Genomic DNA, 27,424 nt, shown 5'->3' with positions numbered 1-27,424 from the left:
AACGTGCAAGGAGTATTTGATCTATTGTGTGTATTGTTCGTTCAAAATTCGTTTAAGAAAAAAGAGCAGAAAAAAAAACATTGTTAACGCTTTCCAGCTGCGTATTACATATTTCATACAGGCTGTAATCTCTGCACCTGTTACCCTAGATCGAACGTGTTAATAGGACGTATACAAATTTCACAAAATAAGGATAAAATAAAATTGAAGTTCTATTAAAAAAAAATAGAGATAACCTGAGAGGAATCTCCAGCTACACAAGATTCGCAGCAAGCGCCACGAAGTGCAAGCTTGAATAATTCAGAGCATAATCGAATAAACAGAAACCCGATGGAATCGATCGGTGGTAAACGATCGATGCAAAGATTGAATTTCGCTTTCACTTACCCGTCTATCAGTGGCACATCCCTGAGTATTCTGCGAGCTGCCGCGAGTCGATCTCCAGCATGGGCAGCGAGCAGAATCCTCGTCAGTAGCTGACCAAGGACCATCACGCCCACCACCATCCTCATCCTCCTCCTCGCTGGACCCGCAGCTCCTCCTTACTAATGTCCTCATGCCATCACCGTCGTCCGACCGATTCACCCGCAGGACGTAACCCTTCCAACGAAATTCTACAATTTCCCGTTGTCTGTCCCGATCTCGTTCTCTTGCTTTTCCCTTGATCGTCACTCCCTCCCTCTCACTTGTCACGCTTCCCCGTCATTCTCGCGCACCCTTTGACCGTAAAATATCGTTCAGCGAACCGGCGAGATTTTCAATCGTTCGCCAGAACCAGCAGAGAGTCCCTTATCGCTACGCTAACTAGCTTCCGGTAGAAACACCGTTCAGAGATCACATGTCCTTCTCTGATCTCACCTTGTTCAACGTACGTTCTCACTCATTTCCAGCGAGTTTGTACTTTGAACCCTTTGCTGTCGCCATCGTCAACTTCACCCTTCCGCTTTTCCATTAAGAAACTTTGCACGTTCGTTTATTCCGCACGCCTTTTTGTTAATGCCGCCCACATCCCCGCGGCCCGTTATTTATATTTTTATCTTTTCACAAACGTTGCACTCGACTCGTCCTTATCTTCGCGTTTTGTACGTCGACTGTTTATAATTTCTCCGTCGGGACACCGTCGAGATAGCGATGCACTTTTTTCAGCGGGAACTTTCAGCTCGCTTCGAAAAGCTTCGTTCGCGAGCCGCGTTCGTCGAATTCCCTTCTGTTCTCGAGCGACACCCTCATTCCAGCGTGTTACGCCGATAAAAATCTGGGAAATTCGCCGGCTGGATAGGTTTCTGGGTTGTTCAGAAATACCGGGTTAACAAGTTGGTCCTCATCGATCGGCCGTTTCGAGGATGTGTCGCGAGTCGATGTAGCTTCTAAGAGATGGTTACAAAGAGCCAGCGGAGGTTGGCTCGGGTCTTTTCGCAGTTGCTACAATTTGCACAACGGCTAGCCACGCGATTAAACTGGCCTTTGATCAGAGCTTCTTTGACGAGTAGGTCTGAGGAAATCGAACCGTTCCCGTGGAAACACTTGGCCAACTGTTTGCTAATTACGCGCACCCTCTCTCTCTCTGTCCGTCCGAATTGCCTTGCGAATAAACCAGCTCGTTATCTCGTCCCGCGATCTTGTCTTTTCGCGATTTTATCTCGAGTGGCTCGCAAACAGATATTAGTCGCGAGGAAGCGTGAAAAGCTCAATTTACTCGATTCCTTTCAGACCGCTTCTCGATGCACGCTCCCTTTAACGTCCTCGAATCGAACCACGCTGTTCCCGTGCGGTTTTTCTCGTTTGCGAAGGTCGCGTGGTCAGCTGCCCGTGATACTTCATGATCCTGAACGGGGTATCGTGACCCACTGTTACGAACCGCTCGTAAATCTGTCCCAATTAATTCGCCACTCGATTAAGTCGCGCGATTAATTACGCAATCCGTTTGTAGAACCTCTGATCTGGCTACCACAGATCATGAATGTCCGATCGAGGTTCTCGATGTTTGATGGACTTTGTAATCGATCGTTTCGAGTGTTACTGCAATTTACGAAAAAGAGGTTTGCTATTTATTTTAACACCTCACCGGTAGACCAATAGTTTCATTTTCTGCTCTTGATACATGGTTCTAGGTATTCCTAGCGGTAAGTCAAATAATTTGAATCAAAGTTTAGATAGAAATGAAAGCAACGTATGTTGGTTCTCTGGAGAAGCACTCGGAACTGTTTCAGAAATTATTAGTGTATATGAATTGCTCGACTACCGATGAACTTTTCGATGTATAGTTGTTGGCTGAAGAACCAATTAATTAACTCTTGATTGTTAACCGCGGTGGTCATTAACGACAGACATTACGAATGTGATCAAATAAGGGAGAAGGAAACACTATTTGCGTAAAGTACGCGTGTTAAATTAGAAAGAAATAGTTGTATCTCGAGAGGTCGTAATTAAAGCGTCTGACTACGCATGACCCTTTTCACTGTGGCGGTCAACTTCTTTTCTATTATGATTATAATTACTTTTCTAACCAAATTTCCATACGAAATACATCGACTTGCAATCGGCTCTAATTTGTAGAAACGTATTAAACTTGCAGAGGATATTGATGGCTCTTCGCAGTATTCGACTAAGATGCAAAGCGATATTCCTCATCCATTTCGTCTACGGTAAGGTGTTACGAATAGCGAGCTCGAGCCAATTTACTTTCGTCGAGATATTACACGAAGGGAATCCGTGTTCTTTCGTTTACGCCGCGTGAATCTGATTAACAATTGAACGGCTAGGAACGCGATCACAACGAGGCCGTTAACGTCGACTGCGACTAATGAGTTGGCCTGTTCATAATTATCGGCAGACACGGCCACACGCTCGCGCCACCGGTTATCAGCCTGATACACGGATATTTATCTCTCTGTCGATGATTAATTAGCGCTAACGACATTCACGATCACGCCCTTTGATCCTCCTTAACGGGACGACCGAAGAATGTCAGGATTGGTTAAATTTCTGTCGCGGTAACCTGCTTTATTTACGTATTTTGGATTTGCGTGGAATTTATTCGAGGTGCTAATAGTAAGATGTGAGGCTTATATCCTCATGATACAAAATAATTTTTATAAATTTCTTCAGTTGTTGGTTATGTTATATATATGCAATGTGAATAATTTCTGATGAAGTTAATGAAAGTTTGGGTATCGATGTATTTCGTGGAATAGTTAGTACATGCACAGTGATCAAAAGACTAATCACGTTAAAGAAACGAGGCGATAGTAACAGGAGTGTTTTATTGACAGTACGTCATAAATCGACAAAGTTTCTTTTGCTGTAAAGCAACGTAGAGTAAATAGGTAAACTATTTTCATGCGTTCTAGTGGCCTATTTCCTCGACAAAAAAGACCAGTGTTGCGGACGTGAATGAAATAAGATATTACAGTGACCCAAATGGTTTCTGTTTTTATTGCATCCAACACTTCGACCCGAGCACATACGTGCTAATTAATCATCGCATAGCACCTAAAATCGCGGTAATAAAATCCGTGAGTGTCCCGGTAACGCAGCTGCGTACCTCGCAAAGTTGCACGACGTAAAAATCCCGGTAACGCGTGCGGCCAAAGTTTCGCGAAAGTTTCAAACTCGTGCGTAAAAAATGACGCGTAAAGAGAAACGTACGCTCTAGAAGGAGCGCGGAGGAAAGTTTCACTGTGAAAAAGTTTGGTCTGTTCGTCGATCGTATAGCGGATACGTTTATCGAGAGGGTGTTTCCGCGAATTTGAAATCACGCGGTCCGATCGCCGGTTGTTCGCGGCCCGGAGTTGAAGACCCGACTGACGGAAACGTACGCAGAAACTCGGTATAGCCGAGGGCGCAGGCGCTCCCGTTCCCTTCCGCGATCTTTCTCTCCTCCAGCGGGATCTGCTGCTCGCCTCTGTCACTCGATCGTTCGCTTATCTCTGCCTTCTCTTCCGGTACCGCTATTCCCTTCGACACTTCGTATTCCGATCTCACCGTTGCGTTGGTCCGCGTTCGCTCGCTGCAACTCGCCCAAGGAAACAGACGCTGCGGCGACACGGTTACACGGATTTAGATATTCCCTCTATGATTCCATCAACAACGAACAGGCAACCGCTGTTTTATGACCAGTAAAAAAGATCCCGCCGCACCGGTGCTTGTTTTTTCTTTTTATGGGAGCTAACCCGAGACCCCTGGGAGATCGTTTCCAACGTCTTCTACGCTGTGATCTTATTCCGACTTCTCCAGGTTTTCGTGCTTCCGACAATCGCTCTTCGTGTTTGTCCATTCCATTTAGCAATTATTAACGCGTGGAATCGTATAAGTTATCTACCGTATTTATGTCGCGTTGGGTATTAACTTTCACGGTAATCGAATACGTACGAAGCCATAGTTTATTCTGATTTTAATTGCTTTTGATTCGATTATAAAAATATTCGCCAACCTGTGGTACATCTCGTGTTACCTCGTACCAGCAAGCTACTGTGAATCTGTTGCTTCTACAGATCGTTTATCGTACGACCATGCTCGTTTAATTCGCTTGAAATTGAACACCAATACGAAGCTGATTAATTCTGGTTCTAACGAACGAGCTATTTTGTGTTAATAATGAAACGTTTATACGGGGATTTTTATTAAACTTCGAGTTTCGATCCAACAAGTTTCAACATGTCATAAGTGGTACTTCGCATGCTTTTATATCGTGAAATCGCATCTTCATACGTTCTCAAATTTGTCACTGCCCAGTTGAAACCATTTCGCATTAAAAACATTAACGAAACGTTTGCACGATGGTACTCGTCAAAGCTTAAGCTTCAAATTGATATTCTACGAGTGGCATTTCGCCATGCGTTTATCTCACGTAATTGTATCGGCCTTTTTACATTTCGAAATCAGTTATTCGAAATGTAATAACCTAATAATTCGATCGTTATTTAAAGCGCGTGTCTGAACGAATTGATGGACAATCATTTTGATGAGAGAAACGAGTGGAAATCGGTAGCCGTGACTGAAAAATTTCAGTTGCAAGCGTTTTTTGGGGTCGACTCGTACTGATTGCAGCAATTACCGGCGTACAGTGGAATAATTATCGTGTCGTATTAACGAGCGTACGCGTTCTCGTGAAAATACCAGCTGAACGTGTACCCGAAACGTGCGCGCACCGCGAGTTTCGTTTCGTCTTTTCCGAGTTGGTCGAGCCGGAAACGAACGATTTTTCAGACTTCCACGAATCGCTGTTTTTTTTCTACCCTTTGGTTCTTGGTCAATTTGGCGCGGTCGAGCGGACGCAATTTGCGCGGCACAGCCTCGAGGAGACTGGCCTCGATCCAATAAAACGGCGCGACCGACGACACTCGATTATTGTTGAGAAGTATAAAAGCACCGTGACCAGTGTAAAACGTCGCGAAGGGAACCAAACGTCGAGTTACGAATAGCCTGCTACCGGATGTCACGTGGACTTCGATCGCGAAGTCGATCAGCGAGGTCTGTCACTCCCGAGAAGATACACATTTCCTACTAGAAATTACACTGATGGAGAAAATCGAATTTTCTATCTCAAGATAGGTCATCGTAGAGATGTCTATGGGTCATCAAGAATAGATTGTTTGAAAGTAGTCATTTTTGACCTACCTACACAATTCCATAAAATAATTCAATGTCTATCAACCAGTTTGCAGATATAATAATGCGTACAACAAAAGTTTTAAATAGGTTATAAATGTTTGTGTAAAGTAGTAATTAATTTGTGATTACAAAACAGGCATTCGGGGAATCCATTTCTGATTCCGTGATCGCGCCACGTTTCGGGAGCAGATCTCTTTTGTGCTGACGTATCAAGTGGTGGATTCGCTTGATCAAACGATTCAAACACGGTTACAAGGTTCGTTTTGAGCCAGTCACAGATACTACTCGGTGTATCGATTGAACGCGTCGCTTTGAAGACGCGGATCCAGGACACGAAGGTGGTAAAAGAAGACCTCGTGTGCAAATGTTGATCCTGCCTGGCTTTCCTTTCGAAATTGCTATCATATTTGCGCTGTGCAAAGTAGTACACTATTTGGAGGAGAAACAGTCGCAAAATCATGCTGTCCCCCATGCACTACTTAACGTCGGTAAATGTATCGATATGTCGGAATATTATATATCTGGTAAAAAGATGTTTCAACGTGTCATACTGTAACGATACAAGTTAAATGTACCGTACTTAATGTTGGAGATGTAGTACTTTGAAGCGTGATTAATTCTTCAGCGTTCGACGTTTAGATATTCATTAGAGTTTCGATGTTGCAGCGAAACGAAGCGAGAAATACGACTAAAGCTAGCGCGCTGGCTAATTCGCAGGATGTTTTAGTCGTAAGTGCGCTTTGCCCGGCGTGACATAATGCAAACTGAGAGCTCGTGGTCGTAATTAGAATTTAGCGAACGTATCGACGCGTGTTTGTCAAGCCAATTTTTCGAGCAAATGACTCCATTATGAATTTGTTCAACTCGACCGTAAACAGTGATTTCACTTGGAAATTTACTCGATATCGCGTTATTTAACTTGCGATATTTTACGCTTTTTAAACACGCTTTAAATTCGACTGTTTTTAATTTCATTAATACACACCTGTGTTTGTTCCCGTATTATTTAAATTATTTATTACTGTATTATTTGCAGTACCGATTTTGGACTATTGCATGTAGATTGTAAGATGAAAAAGAGAGGTGTAACTATATAACCGTTTTATTTACAGTACCGATTTTGTTGCATGTAGATTGTAAGATGAAAAAGAGTTGCAACTACGTAACCGTTTTAATACTGTGGGAAAAACGGAGATTTAGCGAGTAAGGGAGAAGGAATAATTTTCAATTTATGTACGGCAGATTAGAGAGAACGTTGTCACGCGAACCGACGTTTCCTCAAAACTGTAAACCACCGCCGTCTAGCCGGTAATTTCTTCCGGTGAAATTGCATGCCTAAAGCGAGCAATCTGGACGACTAAGTTTTTTATCGCGTTAACGCGGCTGATGCTGTCGTTATTACGTCGCTGCCCCCGTCGTTCTTCCATGGACACGACCTCCAGGGAACAGTCACGTTCTCTCCAGAGTTCGTAGTGACTCTTCGATTCGAGGGTGTTGGCAGTCACACTGATCAAATTAGTCTGCTTAAGGTTAATTAGGACCATTTCGTCATTTTTTGACATCTTTAGTTTAGGTGATTCATTCAGAAAATGTCACTTGCGAACATATAACATTTTTTCAATTTATACTTACTCAGTGGTAACTCGGTGGTAATCAGGCAACTCATTAATGACAAAAATTAAGATAAGCACAGACCTACTCTGACCACGTGCATCTAAGTGATCAAGTTATCCACGCGTCGAATTCCTATGCCTCGAATTTCCACGTGTCGAATCTCCACGCGTCGAATTACTACGCGTCGAATTTTTACGCGTCGAATAACTACGCATTGAATCTCCACGCATTGAATCTCCAAGCGTCGAATCGCCACGCGTCGAATATCTACACATTGAATCTCCACGCGTTGAATCTCCAAGCGTCGAATCCCTACGCGTCGAATATCTACGCATTGAATTTCCACGCGTTGAATCTCCAAGCGTCGAATCGCCACGCGTCGAATTCCTACGCGTCGAATCCCTACGCACCGAATTCCCATGTGTCGAATCGCCACGCGTCGAATATCTGCGCATTGAATCTCCACGCGTTGAATCTCCAAGCGTCGAATCCCTACGCGTCGAATATCTACGCATTGAATTTCCACGCGTTGAATCTCCAAGCGTCGAATCGCCACGCGTCGAATCCCTACGCTCCGAATTCCCATGTGTCGAATCACCACGCGTCGAATTTCTACGCGTGGAATTCCTACGCACCGAATTTCCATGTGTCGAATCTCCATGCGCCGAATTTCAACGCGTGGAATCCCTATGCGTCGAATTTCTACGCTTGGAATCCCTACGCACCGAATTCCCATGTGTATGTGTGCACATACGGCGACTTTCAATTAAATCCAAATGTGTAAAAGAAGGGAAAAACTTAGTAAAATAGGTAACTAAGGTCTGAAGAATAAAACGCAGTGCGATAGAGCCATTTATCCAGTGTTGGATCATGAAACGAGAAGACAGGAGGCGTGGCCGGTGTTTCTACACGCGAGCACACGCGAATACACGCGCGCGTATGTCGTTACAGGTGCCAGATTGCGTCGCTGGCGAGGTCGACGTGGCGCACCTGTGAGAAATTACCCTAGGACACGCAGCCTGAACCTCGAGTACCTGTCTAAGGTTGGTGCACACGTGATCTTATGTACGACACAAGGCTCCTCATCGTCGAATGCTATGCAAACCTTGAAACCGGATCCTTGGAATGTTCCTTGAAGTGGTACGTCTTGTGAACGAGCCTTTATCGTACCGTGGCTACGAGTACCCTCGGTGAACGTTTAACAATGGCCAAAATGTTCTCAAAACATTTCTGTGTACCGTGACACTTAGAGTGTATGTCAAATGTTTGAAAGCAGGTGCAGAAATTCTATCTTAACGTTTAGTGCCGGGAAAATTGCGAATATGCTGCGTTCACTGCGTCTCGCTTTTAGTCGAATTTCCTCTTCTTTTTTGCATTTCGTTGGGTCAACGAAGCTTTAAATTGGCTTCTTTGTCTGTTGCAAAGGCAACGCTGCAACGATAGGATTTTACAAAGGGCTAGATACGCCCCGTACTCTTAACAGTATATTAACGATATTACTGTGTCATGTTCGCATTCAAAATGACTATCGCAAAACAATTTTATACAACATAAAATATATAAAATATTCATATTATATTTTCAAAGAGAATATTTCAATTAATATTTAAAATAATGATGAAGGTGCCTTTTTAGGAAGAACATAATCGTCAGACAGTCGATCGTTAGTGCACGGGATGGATTCATAAAATGTTACGACTTCATTTTTCTTTTAATTAAGTGGAACATAAGTACTAAACTGTTAGGAGTTATAACTCCTGTGTAGAATATAAAGGATACTTCGATTAAACGAGAGCTAGCCAAATAAAAGAAGATTAATATGTCATTTCATAAAATAAACGAGCATCCCTTTGTCCCCCATAACAGTAGCAGCAGAAAAATTAATAGCACACAAAATGATCAGTCACTCTGCTCCATTTAATTAACCCCTGTACATCGTTCACGTTTTTATTACGCTCGTACCATTTAGTTTATGTATGTAATGAGACTAAGGATCAAGCAATATTTTACCACACCTTCGCTTATAAAATATCGAGTTTTTATTTCGGATCAGTTAAAGCCTGTTGCTCGAAAAAAGATCTCTATGTTCCAACTATTTAATTAGTCTACAAATAATTTATGAGAAGATAAAGTAGACGAAAGAGTGAAAAATTACCCAATCCCAGAATGTTCAATTAAAATCGATCCCTGGGTCGCAGCACCGCCCGAAGGGAATTCACCAAATATTCCCTTGCCACGGGGATAGTTCGATAAAATCGATATCGGACCAGCGAGGCTAATGGTAGGTATCGCGTAACGTAGCTGATATCGTTATTACGTTGAGATCGCTACTTTGGGCGTGGACGCAGCTTTAAACGGTGCAACCGGTCAATCCCTCTTCGAACTGACCAATTTCCATAAACGTGCTCTCGTCGTTCAATCTGCAACGCTTTTCCGCCCTGTATTTTCACGCCTCGCTTCTTTCTTTCCCGCTATCAATCTCTTGATCACTAAGATAACTTAGTTTACCACGCGTAGGGATTCCACGCGTAGAAATTCGACGCGTGGTGATTCGACACATGGAAATTCGGTGCGTAGGAATTCGACGCGTAGGAATTCGACGCGTAGGGATTCCACGCGTAGAAATTCGACACATGGAAATTCGGTGCGTAGGGATTCCACGCGTGGAGATTCAGCGCGTAGGGATTCCACGCGTAGAAATTCGACGCGTGGAGATTCGGCGCGTAGAGATTCCACGCGTAGAAATTCGACGCGTGGAGATTCGATATATGGAAATTCGGTGCGTAGGGATTCGACGCGTAGGAATTCGATGCGTGGAGATTCGACGCGTAGAAATTCGACGCGTAGAAATTCGACGCGTGGAGATTCGGCGCGTAGAAATTCGACGCGTGGAGATTCGGCGCGTAGAGATTCCACGCGTAGAAATTCGACGCGTGGAGATTCGATACATGGAAATTCGGTGCGTAGGGATTCGACGCGTGGAGATTCGACGCGTAGAGATTCGACGCCTAGAAATTCGACGTGTAGATATTCGACGCGTAATAATTCGTCGCGTACAAATTCCAAGCGCAGAAATTCGACATATGGAGACCCACCGCGCGGAAATATAGAACGCAGCGATTCCACACGTCGAAATCCATCACGCAGAAATTCGATGCAAGAAATTTCAACGCCTAGGGATTCACTGCGTGAAATTCGGCGCGTACGGTTACAGTGCATAGAAACGCACCGCACAGAGACCTGACAGAAACTCAAAATTTGAAAAGGGACGCGTGTATTCACGTGTGAATGCAGAGTACAGAGACCCAATTCTTCATAGTGACTATGCTTCATATACGTAGAGTATAACCAAAATTGCTTGTAGAGAAATGTTTTCGTACTTTATGCGAGTGAAAAGTTTAGTTAGAAATTGGTTGTCGTTAGTGAAGCTGTATCCTTATTGACACTCGTGAAAAATAAAGTTTCTATCCGAGTTTATGATTACCTGGTCGTTCCATTAAACCCTTTCTTGTTGGAAAGCTGGAGGAACAACGAAGTGTTCGGTCTGGGAGTGCGATAGTGTTTAAAGTTTCGTCTCAAGATGTTCGAGTCTCGGCACAAAACGGATATCTCTTTCGTCCAGCGCGAAATCGCGGGGGAAATAAAGCAGGAAATCGACGCAGCGAATACGGGAGCTTCGTTTAATGAAACGTTCGAGACCGGAGGTCCGACCAATGCGATTTCTGCTCGTGTACAGAAGTAATTGCTGAAAGAGGAGAGATTCCGCTAGAGACATTCGACAACAAACGATATTAAATATATTTCCGTGAAACTACGGGCAAATTTACTCGGTCGTGGTAATATCGTATTACCGCCAGACGATTCCATCATTCGTTGTTACGGATAACTTACAGGAGGAATCATAATCCCTCCGCTAAGCTGATAATATCGATTGAAACCACGGTCGATGAATTGCAAAGAGGTATTCTAAAGAATAAAATAGCATTAAGCGTATCTCCGAACGTAAAACGTTGGAAGATATAAAAGAAATACGGATGAGATCGTCGAGCGAAAAGAAGGTGAATTAAACGAAACAAAGATGTCGACTCGTCTTCGTAAGAATCTGTGCGGTCGATTCTGAGACAAACTTGACACGATAACAATGCTGTAACAACGTTATTACATCAGCTCTATCACGCGAAAAGACTTCTGCATTATTCGACGTCATCGATTCCTCGCCTAATAATACCGAATCGCAATCGCAACGTGCCAGGACCTCGATCAGATAAGTAATTCCTTTGTTTTCCAACCTCGTGCCACGGTATACGTTAATGAGGCAAAGAAACGGGAGCGAACCGATTTTCCAGGGAAATTCGCAAAAAATTGAAACGTCGACCGGTCGAAATAGGTTAAGATAAATCGTTCGGTGCGATAGATCTCGGGCAACTTACCGTGGAAAAACGAGAGGCGGAGAGAAAGGAAGGGAAACGGGGAGAAGACCGCAGACGCCATCTTGGGATTTAAATTGGTCCGGTAGGTTTATCAGCATGCATTGGCCGCCTCTTGGAAAGAGTATTCTCCCGATGCAACGCTCTTTCCAGTTCCACTTTTCTCGCCGGTTAAAGACGCGCGAGATAAACTGGTCGGAGAAAAACCGTTCGATGGAGGAAAATTTCATGGCGCCGAGAGGATCGCTGGTCCAAGTGAAAAGTTGAGGAGCGTTCGAGAGTGTCGTCACGTTACGTCCGATCAATTTACCGCGTCGAACCTTTCGTTTCGCTGATTTTTTTTCCCACGATCTCTCGAGGCTCTTGTCCTCGAAACTTCATCAGGCATCCGTTCAATATTTATCGACGATTCAAGCGACCATATCGAGAAATCTCGGCGAACCGCTGCTCATCAGCGTTGCAATTTCTGCTTCCCGCAACGGGCCTCGTTAAAAATCCGATCGACGATTTGCGCGCGATGCGATCTCCATTACGCTTACGCCCGCATGCTCCGAACATTTAATAGCCCGTGTCCTCGTAACGCGGCGAAAAATACGCCTCTGGTGTTCGCTACACCTGCCCCGACGCGTTTGTTAACCTCTTTACAAAGCAGTTTATTAAGCTCGATAAAAGATTAGCCTTTTATGTCGTCCTTCTCTAGGAAATCTAGGGTCTCACCAGTCGTTTCAATACGACAGTCACTACAACAGTCACTATAATAGTCTGCTTTAGGTCAAGTCAAATATTTAACGAATCCGGCGCTGAATTCTGGAGCATTAATTTAGAAACGAACGTGATCATTAATGAATCGAACAGTTCACCCAAAATGGATAACTTGGAACATTCAGACTCTCTGGAGTGCACTCGAAAGGAGAAGAACGCGATTTCGGATGCAATTAACGCTTCTTATGAGCCGTGTATATAAATCGAACTTACACGTGTGTTCGTCACCGGAGAGCGCGTTAATCACGCGGGCCAGTGAAATCGAGGAGCGTAAAAAATGTGACAAGAAGAGGAATCGGAAAAAGTGGGCGACGCGAAAAAAAGGAAAAGAAAGAGTGGAGAATCGAGGGGAAAAAGAGGAGTAGAGATGACTGCTGATAACATCCAATCTAATTTCAGAGGGTTACCTTCGACGCGATGCACCGCCAGAGAATTCTTACCGCCGAGTGAAACCGGGAAAAATCGGAAAAGTAGACAGAGAAAAGAGAAAGAGGGAAGAAGCGCAGGGAAGAAATCCGAATTGTGTCATAGAAAGGAACTTACCGGAAGTTCCTACGCTTCTGTGTTCCTCTCCGCGTTCGGTGTCTGCAGAAGACTATCTCGAGGGCAAATTCACTTGCATGGCAACTTAAATTTCAAGCACTGTGTTAAATTACAATCTGTGCTATCTTTATGAGACTTTTCTTTAATTTACATTTTTTACGAATAAAACATTGAAGATATGCTTTTTCAATTTTTAACTTGAAATTGAACGTACACTCGACAGACGGTTATCGAAGCATTACTTTTTAAAGAGCATTTCGATTGATAACGAGAGCTCTCGTTTATGAATGTAAAAGGAGATCAAACGTTTTTCAGAGGAAAATTGCGAATAGTTGAACTTTTCTGGACGCTAACAGCAACGGAATACTCAAAAGTCATTAAACGGATAACGATCGTTCTCCTAGTTTGAAAAATTCTTTCTCAGTTCCACGAACACGATCCTGCGACCACTTTTTTCCCCACACAGCCTTCCGTAAGTCGGCGTCAGACGCCGCTTGATGTAGCTGCGCGATCGAGCCGAGAGCCGGCCAAGTTAGAGTTGCAAAATTAATTTGAGGCAAAGTTTGCTAGAAAGTGAAGGAAGGCCGGAAGAAAGTTCCGTCGAAGGGATGAGTCGCTTGTCCCGATACTTGCATAAGGAGTGCGCAAACCTGCCGATGGTCAAGTTTCAAGTACTCCCTCTCTTTCACCTTTCTCGGTTCATAAACGATTCATCTAACGAATGATTTAATTACGAGCATGTTGCACTGAAATAATATACACATCTTTTATAGGAGATCTCTCCTTAAATTCAGATATCGGAAGAATGGAGGTATTCACAACCCCATTTTTCTTGAATTAAATTAAAAACAACGGCGAAAGATCTGCGCGAAGTACAGTTTCTTCGACTGACTTTACGAGAAATATATATTTAATCTCGTGGCTATTAAGGGTGTCGGAAAGTCCTAGTTCTACGGTTCCTTTTTTCCACCAAGTTCATTATTATAAGTGGCTCGTCGGTGGGTCAACGACGGACTCGAATGGCGTCTCGGTGGCTCTCCGCTCCTCTCTTTTTCTGTTTAATGGTCGCGTCGGTCGTTAGTTCAATAACGACGGCGATAAAAAAGGAGCTCGAGGAGAGAGTATTTGTAAATGCATGCAGATTGCCGTGATTTATCGAGCGCCGTGACGTATCCCGCATAACTCGCCGGTAGAAATGTCTCTACGGATTAAAAGTTTCAAATAAAACTGTTGCTCGTAACAAAGGACGGAATGATTCGTACATAGCTCGTTAGCAAACTTCAGTTTTCGCTTTACGAAACAGTTTCTAAATAAATACATCCTTCGAATTCTTTGGAATTTTATTCGATTTTACATTCTGCAATTCGCTAGCCTCATTTCAAATTATATTTTATGATACATCAGTCTCTATCGGTAATTCGAATAAACTCTCGGTATATTGCCTGTTTTACGGGCTTTCTCACTAAGACCCCTCGCACATTACCATGTTTTATTACCACTTGACCAATCCAATCTTAAATATTTCATCTTACCGACAGAGCCAACAGTACCATAATACAGCAAGAAAACTTCTCGAATACATTTAGCTAAATGTTAAGCTTGCTCCGCTACTGCCTCAGCTTTCTTAACTTCCGGTTGCTTGACGATTTTGAGAATTTCGACCACGGGCGGTGTCTCAGCAACAGCCTCGCTCTCTTCAGGAAACACGTACTCTTCGTGTTTTTGAGAAGCATCGTAGAAATGTCCGAGTCCTTTATAGTGTTCGTGACCATGGTTCTCGAAGGCCGCATGATGATGTTCCTCGTGATGCTTGTGTAGACCATCGTGATGATGCTTGTGATGATGATCGTCGTGATGCTTGTGTTCCTCCTCGTGCGAGTGCGCGTGTTTATGTTCATGGGATTCGTGGTGTTTGTGGTGTTCGTGGTGATGATGGCCTTCATGGTGATCGTGGTGATGCTTGTGATCGTGACCGTGCTTGTGTTCCTCCTTGTGCTCATGACCGTGTTTGTGTTCCTCGTGATGATGGTGTTTGTGGTCCTGGTGATGGGAGTGGTGATGATCTTCGTGGTGTCCATGATGATGCTCCTCTTTGTGACCGTGCTTGTGTTCGTGGCCGTGTTTGTGGTGATGGTCCTCGTGATGGTCGTGTTTATGATGTTCATGGTGTCCGTGGTGATGGTCCTCCTTGTGACTATGTTTGTGCTCGTGTCCGTGTTTGTGATGGTGGTCCGCGTGGTGCCCGTGTTTGTGTTCATGACCATGTTTGTGATGGTGGTCTTGATGATGGCTGTGATGATGATCCTCGTGATGTCCATGTTTATGCTCGTGTCCATGATGGTGCTTGTGTTCCTGCTTGTGACCATGTTTGTGGTGTTCGTGGTGCTCGTGTCCGTGATGGTGATGATGGTTCTCGGTCTCCTTATGAGAGTGATGGTGATGGTGCTCGTTGACGTGATGATGTTCATGATGGTGGTGATGCTCGTTGTGATGATGGTGTTTGTGATGATGATGATGCTCGGCATGATGTTTGTGCTCCTCGTGATGCTCGTGTTTCGAGTGATGTTGGTGTCCATGGTGATGCTGGTGCTCTCCGTGATGCTTGTGATCATGACCATGCTTATGCTCATGTTTGTGACCGTGTTCGTGTTTGTGTTCGTGACCGTGGTGATGCTTGTGATCCTCGTGATGCTTGTGACCGTGATGATGATGGTGTCCGTGATGGTGATGATGATCGGAGTGATGTTTGTGTTCCTCGTGATGCTTGTGTTCGGCGTGGTGTTCGTGTCCGTGTTTATGCTCGTGCTCTTGATGATGTTTGTGACCGTGTTCGTGTTTGTGCTTCGCGTGATGATCGTGATGATGTCCGTGATGATGTCCATGGTGGTGGAAAGAATGCTCGAAACCATGACTTCTTCGTTGAGGAGGAATTACATGTGGCGTGACGAACGTGATGTGGGTTGGAGCGGCCGAGATTCGTGGCTCGATCACGTGCTTCTGAGTTTTGACATTGGCGTTAAAAGTTTGATGCAGCGGCGGTGATTGGCCACTTAAAGGAAACGCCAGCGGTTGGAAATTGTTTCCAAGACCAGTTAATTGTCGTTTTCGAGGATGCCTCTGAGGACTCAGGGTCGTTAAGACGGGAAGAGGAGTCGACGATTGGAATAGCCGCGGTGGTCTAATGGCGTCGACCAATTTCAGACTGTTCGTCGATATTTGAATTGGATTTTCTCGCGATGATCTTGAATCTTGGCCAGCCGCCGCTGTCGATAGCAGAGCGACGGCTAAAAGCCACGCCTGAAACAGAGGAAACGTAAAATTAGGAAATTCGATCGATCGGTGCAGCGTCCGTTTAGCAACTAGGAATTTTTGCATTTTGTACATTTTAATATTCAACGTGTCACATACAAGATCAGTTACCGATCTACTGATGGGCTGCATGTTTCGGAAATTTTTGACGTAAACAGCCATGTATCGGTCGAGAGAGGCATGACTTGACCCGAACGTTGTCGAAATGTTGATTTCGGTGACGAGTAATTCTCGAAACGCGGTCAAAGGTGGATGAATCTTTTAACGAACGCATGGTTCGTGTTTGGAATTCGCGTTTGGCGGGGGTAGGAAATAAAACTCCTGATTGCGTTTCGTCCCGACGAATTCATTCCCGTCGCGTCGGTCCGCGCTCAACGCGGAATAAAGCTAGACCTAAAACGGAAGGCTAATTTAAAATTCTCTGCCGCGTAACAGGCAGCTTCAATTTTTTCGCGTCGACGGCGGCGAGGATCGGGCATAAATCATTGGCCGGAACTCCGTCGGGATCCATTCGTTTTCGGGTTAAAAACGCACCGTTTCTCCGGTTCCGTCGAGACAGCTGACCTCGCTGATTCCACGCCGCGGGATCGAGATTCGATTTCGATTGCCTTACTGTACCATCTCCGCGGCGAGAAATTCCGCGGCAAAAGGGGAAACGCGCAGATAAAACCGAGCCAGACGACGATTTACTGGATATTATCTCCAGTTCTTCCGCTCGAGCGTGCTCGTTTCGCAGGTGCGCGGAAAACGCGCCGGGTAAAATGGCTCGCGAACCTGGACGTTGTTTTATCGTTTTGGTTAGCCGAGTTAATGTCCGCCGCATGCGAGCTGCGCGTCATAATGAATTCGCTGGTGGTTACGCGATTTTCCAAAATTACTATCATCGCTGCCAACACGCTACGCTTTTGTGCTCGTCATCGAATTATCGAGCTCGATTAACGCGATTCGGATAAGGGTGCGTTTAGACCGACGCCACCGAATTTTCCTTCCTCCCTTATTTCCACGAAATTCGAACGTTCGACGCTAACGAATGCTCTGACGATTAGAACGCGCGTTTATCGAATCAATTTAATTCGGCTCGATTCAGTTTGACGCAGTTATCGCTGTCCTAATTTCATTATTTTGCGCGACGCGTATTTCACGTATCTCCATGTACAAAATATTTGAAAAAAAAAGTGAACGAATTTCTATGTCTTTTGTCATTTTTAAAATAACGATAACACTGAGCCGTCTGAAAATTATTTTATCTCCGCTTCGACGGAAAGAGCTTTTGACAGTGCTTGTTAAAAATGTATTGAAAAATGATACGTGCGACAGAAATGTATTGTGCAGCAAGAGAATGAACCTATCACATTTTCATTTGATAATGTGACTCTAATTAGGAAATAGCAAGCAGTTTAAATTTTACGACGCGAAGAGGTGAACTTACCAACGTCGCCATGTCACCGTTATTTCGGGTAGTAGCCCGAGAACAAAACTGAATACCTTAGTACCGCGACAAGGTACTTTTATACAGATCTGTTCACCGATACTTTCTTCCGTGCTAAGCACCAACGTCGTTTACGACAGAGGCCTAATATTTTAATCGTCGTCATAATACGCGCCGAACCGCGACCAGGTTCGATCACCGTCACCCTGTTGCCGAACCTCGAATTGCATTCGTAATAACTCGGAATCGATGTTTCCGGTATGACAAAAAGTTGAGGAAACAACGATCCTTCCGTCTCTCAGATGAGTCGAAATCGATTCCTGAGAGTACGAGTCTCGTTGTGTTTTACGAGCGGACGAAATTGCGCGGAGAACTTGATAATAACTGTGCTTCGATGATTTCTACCTTTGGATTTATTGTCTTTCGCGTTATTCTGGACCTGCAAGGTATATACGGGGTGGCTGCGGAATTTGGGATTCGTTGGGGCTTCGCGTATTCGATTTCTGAGAGTCGGATTTCTGCGTACTTGAATCTTCACGTATCGAATTTCTACGTTGGATCTTCACGTATTGGATTTCCAGTCGTTGAATATCGACGAGTTGGATCTTCACGTATCGAATTCCTACGCGTTACTTCTTTGTGTATCAAATTTCGACGAGTTGGATCTTCACGTATCGAATTTCAAGGCGTTGGATCTCCACGTATCAAATTTCAACGCGGTGGATCTTCACGTATCGAATTTTAACGCGTTGGATCTCCACGTATCAAATTTCAACGCGTTGGATCTTCACATATCGAATTTCTACCCATTGGATCTCCACGTATTAGATTTCCACCCGTCGAATTTCAACGCGTTGGATCGCCACATATCAAATTTCAACGCGTTGGATCTTCACATATCGAATTTCAACGCGTTGGATCTCCACGTATCAAATTTCAACGCGTTGGATCTTCACATATCGAATTTCTACCCATTGGATCTTCACGTATTAGATTTCCACCCGTCGAATTTCTACACATTGGATCTTCACATATCAAATTTCTACGCGTTGCATCCTCCCATATTTAATTTCTACGCGTCAGATCTCCACACACTGGACTTCTACCCATTGAATTTTTACGCATTGGATCTCCACACGTTCAATTTCCACGCGTCGGACATCTATGCGCTGGATCTCCACATATCGTAGCTTCACTCGCTGGATCTCCACACGTCGGATCCCCACATATCAAATTTCCACCCATTGGACTTTCGCGCGTATAATTTCCTGCCATTGGATTTACACGATTTGAATCTCCATCCATAGTACTGCTCCATATCGTATATGCACGCGTTATATTGCCTTGCCCTCTATCCCAGGGATTTACTTTATACGTATCGTTTCATATGGAAACGAGAGCGTCGCCGACAGCAAAAACTGGCAGTTTTACACTGTTTGGAATCTATTGAGTAACGAGAGAAGCCTCAGAGATTATTTTCATATTATATTTCACGTTACTTCGGTTCTCTTCCATCAGCAACTGTTTCATTATTTTCTGCTTTTGACGCCATCGTTTCGACAGACGTTCTCTATTTCATTCCATGCAGAGTACATTGTTTATACGCTGTTACTGCGTGCCGTTATTCCGTTTAGTTAGATCTTCAATATTTTCAATTAAATACTGATTCGTCTTTAAAATATACAGAGTCCTTCTCTCGCGCGATATTCCCTTTGCGGTTCCCCGTTTAACGATGCAGTAAAGTTACAGCAATAATAATAACAAACAAGGTTTTCGCTTTCGAACGCATATGCACTTGCCCGAGCAGAAACGAAGCAATCGATGCATGCAGCTTAATTTATATCTCATTATTTAACCGGATAAATGGCTCGTCTTCCTCGATCGTTTCCCCCATGAATATTTAACGAGGCTCATTCGTTTCCTCCGCTCTTTTCCATTTCATAACGTCGCTGCGATCGATGGCACAATTTGCTGATTAATTTCCTGCAAATATTTCTATACTCGGCCGAATACTCTCGATGTAGAACGATAAAAAGAAGATGTAATATCGTCGGTATCGGTGATAAAAAGAAGACTCATATTAGAATTTTGCCGATGAAACGACGGTAAAAATAAATGGCGTCGATACTTTCGATTCTTCGTTGCGACACTATTCGCGTCCGCTCGTAAAATGCTTATCCCGGTTCCGCGGAACGTCTTACTTATTCATACTTTCTTATCCACTGTTCCCACCGCAAAAAATCAGTCGATTTAGTCGATATTTACGTCTGTAACGCGGTGTTGCAAAATCGAAGGTTTCAACCCTCTTCGGCACACTTCTAAAAATATAATTAACTGTAACTCCACTGTCATTAATATTTATCATGACTCATGACTGGTACGACAAAAAATGCTTATTAAAAAGAGAACCTAAGAAAACTGTGCAAGACAGAATCAGACTCTTCAGCAGACTTTTAAAAATACCACAATTAATTACAACATCACGATCATTAATATTTATCGTAAAATTTCATATCTGATTCAATGAAGCTTATTAAAAAGAGGATCTAAGAAAACTGTGCAAGACAGAATCAGACTCTTCAGCACACTTTTAAAAATACCACAATTAATTACAACATCACGATCATTAATATTTATCGTAAAATTTCATATCTGATTAAGTAAGGCTGATTAAAAAGAGAATCTAAGAAAACTGTGCAAGACAGAATCAGACTCTTCAGCACACTTTTAAAAATACCACAATTAATTACAACATCACGATCATTAATATTTATCGTAAAATTTCATATCTGATTCAATGAAGCTTATTAAAAAGAGGATCTAAGAAAATTGCAAGACAGAATCAGACTCTTCAGCACACTTTTAAAAATACCACAATTAATTACAACATCACGATCATTAATATTTATCGTAAAATTTCATCATATTTGTTTCGGTAAAGCTTATTAAAAAGAGAATCTAAGAAAATTGCAAGACAGAATCAGCTTTACTTGAAAGCTCCTCCGAAATTAAAAGACAGCAAATAAAATTGAGTACACAGGAGTAAAAAATGATATGAAGCTGGGATCTTACGGACGCGTTGGTGCGTCAGAGGCTTTGGGCGCGTTTCCACGGAACCGTTCCGCGTCAAAGTGTGAGCCAGTCGATTCTCGACGAGAGGGAATCGTTCCGTTCGATGTAATTCAATTTCATAAAAGGGCGACGGCAGCGCAAAGGGTAACGGTCCGAATGTAAAGAACGAAAGAAGTCTGGAACACGTTCGGAAAGTGACTTTATTGGACGGAATCGTAAACGTCGTTGCTGGCCGAAGAACTTTTTCATTTTTACGAGAAGCAACGCCGGATAAAGGAAATAGAGTCGAGACCCCGTTACCGCTTTCTTTTTTTTGACCCGAACGACTCGACACCCCCGGTCGCTCGTTCGTGATTAAAGGGATAGCACCCTCCATTAAGAGAGCACCGGTCGTCTTTTATCGCGCGTTTATGCGCCTTTCGCGGGAATTTATGCTCTCACGTTCCTATGTACACCTATTTCTACGTTACGATCTCAAGTCCGTGGAAATACCAAGCAAAGTTCTCTCTTTAACGTAGTCGTTAACTCTTTCGCTGAATGTACTGGATATCTACACCCGATATCGTAAAGAAAACATATGAAACGCGCCCCATCTCTTTGCATGCTGTATATTATGGATATCGCATTTTCACACGCATACGTTTGTGAAATATTGCTAATCAGCTGTCGAAGCATAAGGTTACTCAGCTGCGAAAGTGAGAAAAATTAAATCTTGCTCGGAACAGAGGGGTTAAATAATGATCAGTCATCGTTATTTAAATCACGTATCGTTGATATTTGGTTGCGAGACATGCCAACTGGAAAAATTGAAAAAAAAGAATGTTCACGCGATCGACGGGAAAGTTTACCGTAAAATATATCGCGCCGTGATAGAGCGGGAAATGAAATGAACGGTGATTTATAAAATCGTCGGCCGAGGATGAAATAGCCTTTCCATCTCCGCGTCAGGCCTGATAAAGCATGCTCAATGAAGTGACAGAATAATCGTATTGTGTACGTACACGTGGCAACGATAAAATCCTGCTGTCGGTAGCGAACGCGACACGTGGCATTTTATTATTGCGCATCGAAAGTAACGGCGAACATCGTTTCGTTGTTCGTTTAACGAATATTTGAATCAATCATCGATCACCATATTTGTCCGTCCCGTATTTCCGTCGAGCTTTTAAATCGAGGCTGCAACATCAATTACAATGATACGAGAAAAATGACACGGAATAAATCACGGTCGAATGTAAATATTCGGTCGATACGAGAGGTTTATCGTGTATCCAACTGCAAAAATAACGAACACCGTGTTGTACCTTTTGAAAATACCGAAAAAATTGTTATATAAGATAGCAAATGAAAAAAAGTAATCTACGCACGTCCGTTTCCGGGGACGTTGTCAAAACATCAGGGTTTTTTTCACCGTGGTCCAAAATACCAGACACGTAATCTAAAAACTAAAAGTGTGCAGACACCTGCCAACCTTCAACGCCTGCGCTGTAATATTTCACGTTGACGATGTCCAGAATATCCAACGTTCCAGCAAATAAAAATCGGCGAGGAACCTTGAAAAACCTTTCTCCCTTTCACTTCATTCTTTATCCTTTTTAATTACACCCCGTAGGTTCGGTTAAATAAAAGCAAGCGTCGTTCGCCACGACGCGGAGCCCTTAAGGTGAACATAAATTACCCTTCTCCGTGAAGAACAATTCCCAGCAAAATTAATTCAACCGCAATATATTTGCGGCTTAAATACGCTGCCGGTACAGCCGTGCCATGGGAAAATGGGGGTGGTATGGGGGTCGGCACGAGCTTACGTAATATCTAGCTCCGTTTGTTTAACTTCTCGTCGATCGATTTCAAGTTTCTTATTGTCCACGCGGAATTACACGAAGAAAATCGCGCGGAAATAATTACGCGACCGCCATTAATGTTAGAGAGCCCTGAATACGGGTTCCAGAGACAGGAGGAAGTCGCGGCAGGGGTTGAAACGGAGAAAGTAGGAAAACTCCGCGTCCATCTCTTTCTCGCGGCTCCGCTATAATGTTCTCATCCTCCAGCATCGAACCCACTGTCTGGCTGCACATTAAACAAATATTACGACCACTAATCGCGGGACTTCGCTACTAAAAGCCTTCGCCAAGTTTCTCGTAACTTCTGCTGGCTGGGTAAGTGGTTCGCGGCACGCAAAACTGTGTGAATACCTTAAAACGAACTTTACGTTAATTAATATTTCGTTACGTGTTCATGCAACCGCTGTATCACGTGTTCAGACGACGCATGTTCAATCGTTACGAGTTTCATCTGCATTCTATCGCCACGTGTATCGTGTCTGCGTATCATTACGCAACGCATAAACAGTGTCATTTACCATGCGTTGCTATTGCATAGGTATTTCCACACATGGTACCAATGCGTGGATGTTTCTGCGAGTTGGTATCGGTACTCGTAGATATTTCTACTCTTATCACTATGCGTACTTATTTCTACGTGAATATTTTCACCCCTTGGTATCGCCATACGTAGACATTTCCACGCGTTACCACCATGCGTGGATGTTTCTGCGAATTGTATTTCGACGCGTTGGTATCGACACTCGTAGATATTTCTACGCGTTGGTATCACTATGCGTACTTATTTCTACGAGAATACTTTCATCCCTTGGAATCGCTATGTATAGATACTTCCACGCGTTACTACCATGCGTGGATGTTTCTGCGAATTGTATTTCGACGCGTTGGTATCGACACTCGTAGATATTTCTACGCGTTGGTATCACTATGCGTACTTATTTCTACGCGAATACTTTCACCCCTTGGTATCGCCATACGTAGACATTTCCACGCGTTACCACCTTGAGTAGATATTTCTACAAATTGCATTTCGACGCGTTGGTATCGACACTCCTAGATATTTCTACGCGTTGGTATCACTATGCATACTTACTTCTACGCGAATACTTTCACCCCTTGGTATCACCATACGTAGACATTTCCACGCATTACCATCATGCGTAGATATTTCTACAACTCCTATTTCAACTTATTGGTATCCCTATGCGTACTTATCACATGGCGTACTTTCTCCCAAGATATACATCTTCCAACATACAGAGAACGAGAAAACAAGAACCGAAAACGAAATATTTTTCATACTTTCCATGACCGAACTGACCGGTAACCTCGGTCCTCAAATATTTGGCAACTTAAGGAAGTTAGCAGAAGGTTCAGTATCGTAGAAATGCGAAACGTGAACGCATCGCACGGACCGAAACATTCCTCGGGTCTTGGCAATTTCAGAAACTCCAGCAACAAATTTCTCAGCCGTTTCCCACTTTACATAACTAAGGCGAGGACTCTTGCTCGAGTCCCGGTAAATCGCGATACCCGTCAAAGAGCAACGAACGAATTGTTCGCGGTTCAACCGCGAATCCTCCTTTTGCTTTGGAATGTAAATCTGTCTTCAGGGACGGGTCAAAGGATCTTCGGTTCTTCTTTAAACCCTTGCTTCGGAATCTCTTTTCGTGGTTGCATTTTATGTCGGATATGACTCCGTGTTTACGTCGTTTCATGGATTTTTATGACAGTGTATAATTTTCTACGATCGAGAATTTCAGTTTTATGATAGCATCTGAGGAATCTGGGATTTACATGATGAGAGTGGTAGATATTACAGAAAAATTATTATTAATATTACAAAATATTTGTACTTGTAAATATTATCATCTCTGGTATTCCACAAATGTTCCGAGGTATTTCTGTTTTCTTGTGCACTGGTTCGATATCTTTTTAAACCGTTCCCGAGATAAAACCATATAATGCAGCTGGCGCGTACAAAATCACGCCGTATTTATCGACGTAATCAGCGAAAAGCTATTCGAGGAAGCAGCTAACAGAGAAATTCTTCCGTAGCCCGGAATCGCTTTCTTATCTCGGTGTTGGTGACGCTTTCGGAAGCTTCTCGGAGAAAAGAAACAGTCGAAATAAAGCAAACAACGAACGCTGATATGTCTTAATATCTTTATTCAACGGCGAGAAAAATATCGGGGCCGGACGATAAGCTACGATCAGTCATCCTCTAATGCAAACGCTACTTTTTGATGGCGTCGATATAATAAATTGTCCTCGGATCTTTTGCTTCTCGTTGCGTATACGAATATTCTAAATTATCGGAGAGATAGTAATTAAATTTTGGGGACGCATTTGGAAATATTAGTTGCTATTTATTAAATTTTCGTTTGATTTTCCCTCGACCATAAAGTAGCAAATATGACAGTTTCCATAAAATAGGCGACTGTCAAAGGATTAACGTACTTTGGCAGGCAATGATTAATCCATACCTCCGGACGGATTAATGAAATTTAGTATCAGTGCTCGTCAAATACCGCTATACCAGCGTTCCTGAATATCGGTTGATCGATGAAAATCCACTTCAGGTTTCACAGTGAATAATTAGTATCCCGATGGATCGACCACGGGAGACGTAAAAACCTGCTAAACGAAGGGCCATCAGTATTCGAGAACGACCATAATTATCATCAGACCGGTAGAACCGCGTTTATTACCAGCCAGCTAACTAACGAGCACTTTTTTTTCGCTAGGTGCGAATCGTCCAAGGAGCTTCAGCCCCTCGGATAAATCGTCCGCGAAAGGGATGACGAATTATGGGGAATTAATTCTCCAGGTCCAGCGATGCGTCACCAGGAGCATGGCCTGGATCGAAAGCGTGGGTCGGGAAAAATACGACGAAACCTTGTTTAATGGCTCGCGTACCTCCATCGCTATTCGGATAACCCGTGTACACGTACGGGGCGAAAAAGTGCTAATTCACTGGGACAGAGAAGAATTCGCGGTGAAGCTGAAAATATTGCCGGGTCAAATCATTTTCTAAATGATACTTTTGGCTGTGCAGAAAAATTCGCCAAATTCCAATTTCTGCAAATTTCAAGTTGATTAAATTCCAAGTTTCCTAAATTGCCACTTTCCCAAATTTCCAATTTCCCAAATTCCAAGTTTCTCAAATTCCAAGTTTCCCAAATTCCAAGTTCCCCAAATTTCAAGTTTCTCAAATTTCCACTTCCCCAAATTCCAAGCTCCCCAAATTCCAAGTTCCCTAAATTCCAAGCTTCCCAAATTCCCACTGGGCCAAGTTCCCACTTCCCCAAATTCCAAGCTTCCCAAATTCCCACTTCCCCAAATTCCAAGCTCCCCCAATTCCCACTTCCCCAAATTCCAAGCTCCCCAAATTCCAAGCTTCCCAAATTCCCACTGGGCCAAGTTCCCACTTCCCCAAATTCCAAGCTCCCCCAATTCCCACTTCCCCAAATTCCAAGCTCCCCAAATTCCCACTGGGCCAAGTCCCCACTCCCCCAAATTCCAAGCTCCCCAAATTCCCACTGGGCCAAGTCCCCACTTCCCCAAATTCCAAGCTCCCCCAATTCCCACTTCCCCAAATTCCCCCTTCCCCAAATTCTCACTTCCCCGAATTCCCACTTCCCCAAATTTCAAGCTTCCCAAATTCCCACTTTCCCAAATTTCAAGCTTCCCAAATTCCCACTTCCCCAAATTTCAAGCTCCCCAAATTCCCACTGGGCCAAGTCCCCACTTCCCCAAATTCTCACTTCCCCAAATTTTCATTTCCCCGAATTCCCACTTCTCCAAATTCCCCCTTCCCTAAATTCCAAGCTCCCCAAATTCCCACTGGGCCAAGTCCCCACTTCCCCAAATTCCAAGCTCCCCCAATTCCCACTTCCCCAAATTCCCCCTTCCCCAAATTCTCACTTCCCCGAATTCCCACTTCCCCAAATTTCAAGCTTCCCAAATTCCCACTTCCCCAAATTTCAAGCTTCCCAAATTCCCACTTCCCCAAATTTCAAGCTCCCCAAATTCCCACTGGGCCAAGTCCCCACTTCCCCAAATTCTCACTTCCCCAAATTTTCATTTCCCCGAATTCCCACTTCTCCAAATTTCCCCTTCCCTAAATTCCAAGCTCCCCAAATTCCCACTGGGCCAAGTCCCCACTTCCCCACATTCCCACTTGACCAAATTCCCACTTCCCCAAACTTCCCCTTACACAAACTCCCACTTCCCCAAATTCCCATCCTCCCAATTTATGTCGAGACAACTATATTAACCCCTTGCACTATTTTGATGAGTCGGTCTCGTGACGCAATTTTTAGTACGCTTCAATTAGCAGTTCAAGTCCAATTACAATTTGCATCCTCAACGATTGCATAATAACATGCTGACATAACATTTCTAATTCTTTTGTCTATGTTAATATTGTAGCTGTAATTAGTCAGTTCTGACTGACGCAAGGGGTTAACTGCAGGATAAAAGAAACTCGAATAAAAGAAACTTGATAGGAACAAAAATGGAAGACAGAAAATAGGCCACTTTGGATTCTTCGCACGATAGCGTCACTGACCCCGTAAAACAAGCGAAATCCCATGAGCAGCCTACAAGATCTATGGCTCCGATTTCGCGATGAACGGGAGCACTTCGTAGGACGTTCGCCATGGGGCTCGCCAGTGTCGTCTTAATTCAGCCACGATCCGCGTTAGGCTATCGTTACCCTTGGCGTCGGAATTCTCTGGCCACTCGTTGATTTACGCGAATGCCAAAGTTTTATCGGTTCGTCCATCAGCGTGGTGGAATCCCCCAGGAAG

At 43.7% G+C, this 27,424-nt stretch overlaps 2 protein-coding genes across 11 annotated transcripts in view; both read right to left on the bottom strand.

The window, feature by feature from the left end:
• LOC100877469 (dipeptidase 1) overlaps positions 1-6,810 on the bottom strand; it is a 62,084-nt gene extending 55,274 nt beyond the window's left edge. Inside the window, exons 1-3 of one of the 10 annotated variants that reach the window (XM_076538045.1) lie at positions 3,545-6,810; positions 2,534-2,739; positions 388-2,019 (exon numbers count right to left, since the gene is read on the bottom strand). In XM_076538045.1, the coding sequence (XP_076394160.1) occupies positions 388-512 (125 nt within the window). In that variant the 5' untranslated portion in view covers positions 513-2,019; positions 2,534-2,739; positions 3,545-6,810. Of the gene's footprint in view, positions 1-387; positions 2,020-2,242; positions 2,488-2,533 lie in introns of those variants that run through there. The other 9 variants (XM_076538048.1, XM_076538044.1, XM_076538047.1 and 6 more) reach the window with 9 other exon arrangements.
• A 7,471-nt stretch (positions 6,811-14,281) lies between these two features.
• On the bottom strand, positions 14,282-20,228 carry LOC105662001 (uncharacterized). Its single transcript, XM_012281343.2, has one exon. It carries the CDS (start codon positions 16,428-16,430, stop codon positions 14,553-14,555), a length of 1,878 nt encoding a protein of 625 aa, XP_012136733.2. The 5' UTR covers positions 16,431-20,228; the 3' UTR covers positions 14,282-14,552.
• Between the last annotated feature and the right edge of the window lie 7,196 nt (positions 20,229-27,424).

This window comes from Megachile rotundata, chromosome 12 (assembly GCF_050947335.1).
Source record: "Megachile rotundata isolate GNS110a chromosome 12, iyMegRotu1, whole genome shotgun sequence".
Taxonomy (NCBI): Eukaryota; Metazoa; Arthropoda; class Insecta; order Hymenoptera; family Megachilidae; genus Megachile; species Megachile rotundata.
The sequence above is the reverse complement of the archived record's forward strand: the minus strand, read 5'-3'. Positions and strand labels throughout refer to the sequence as shown.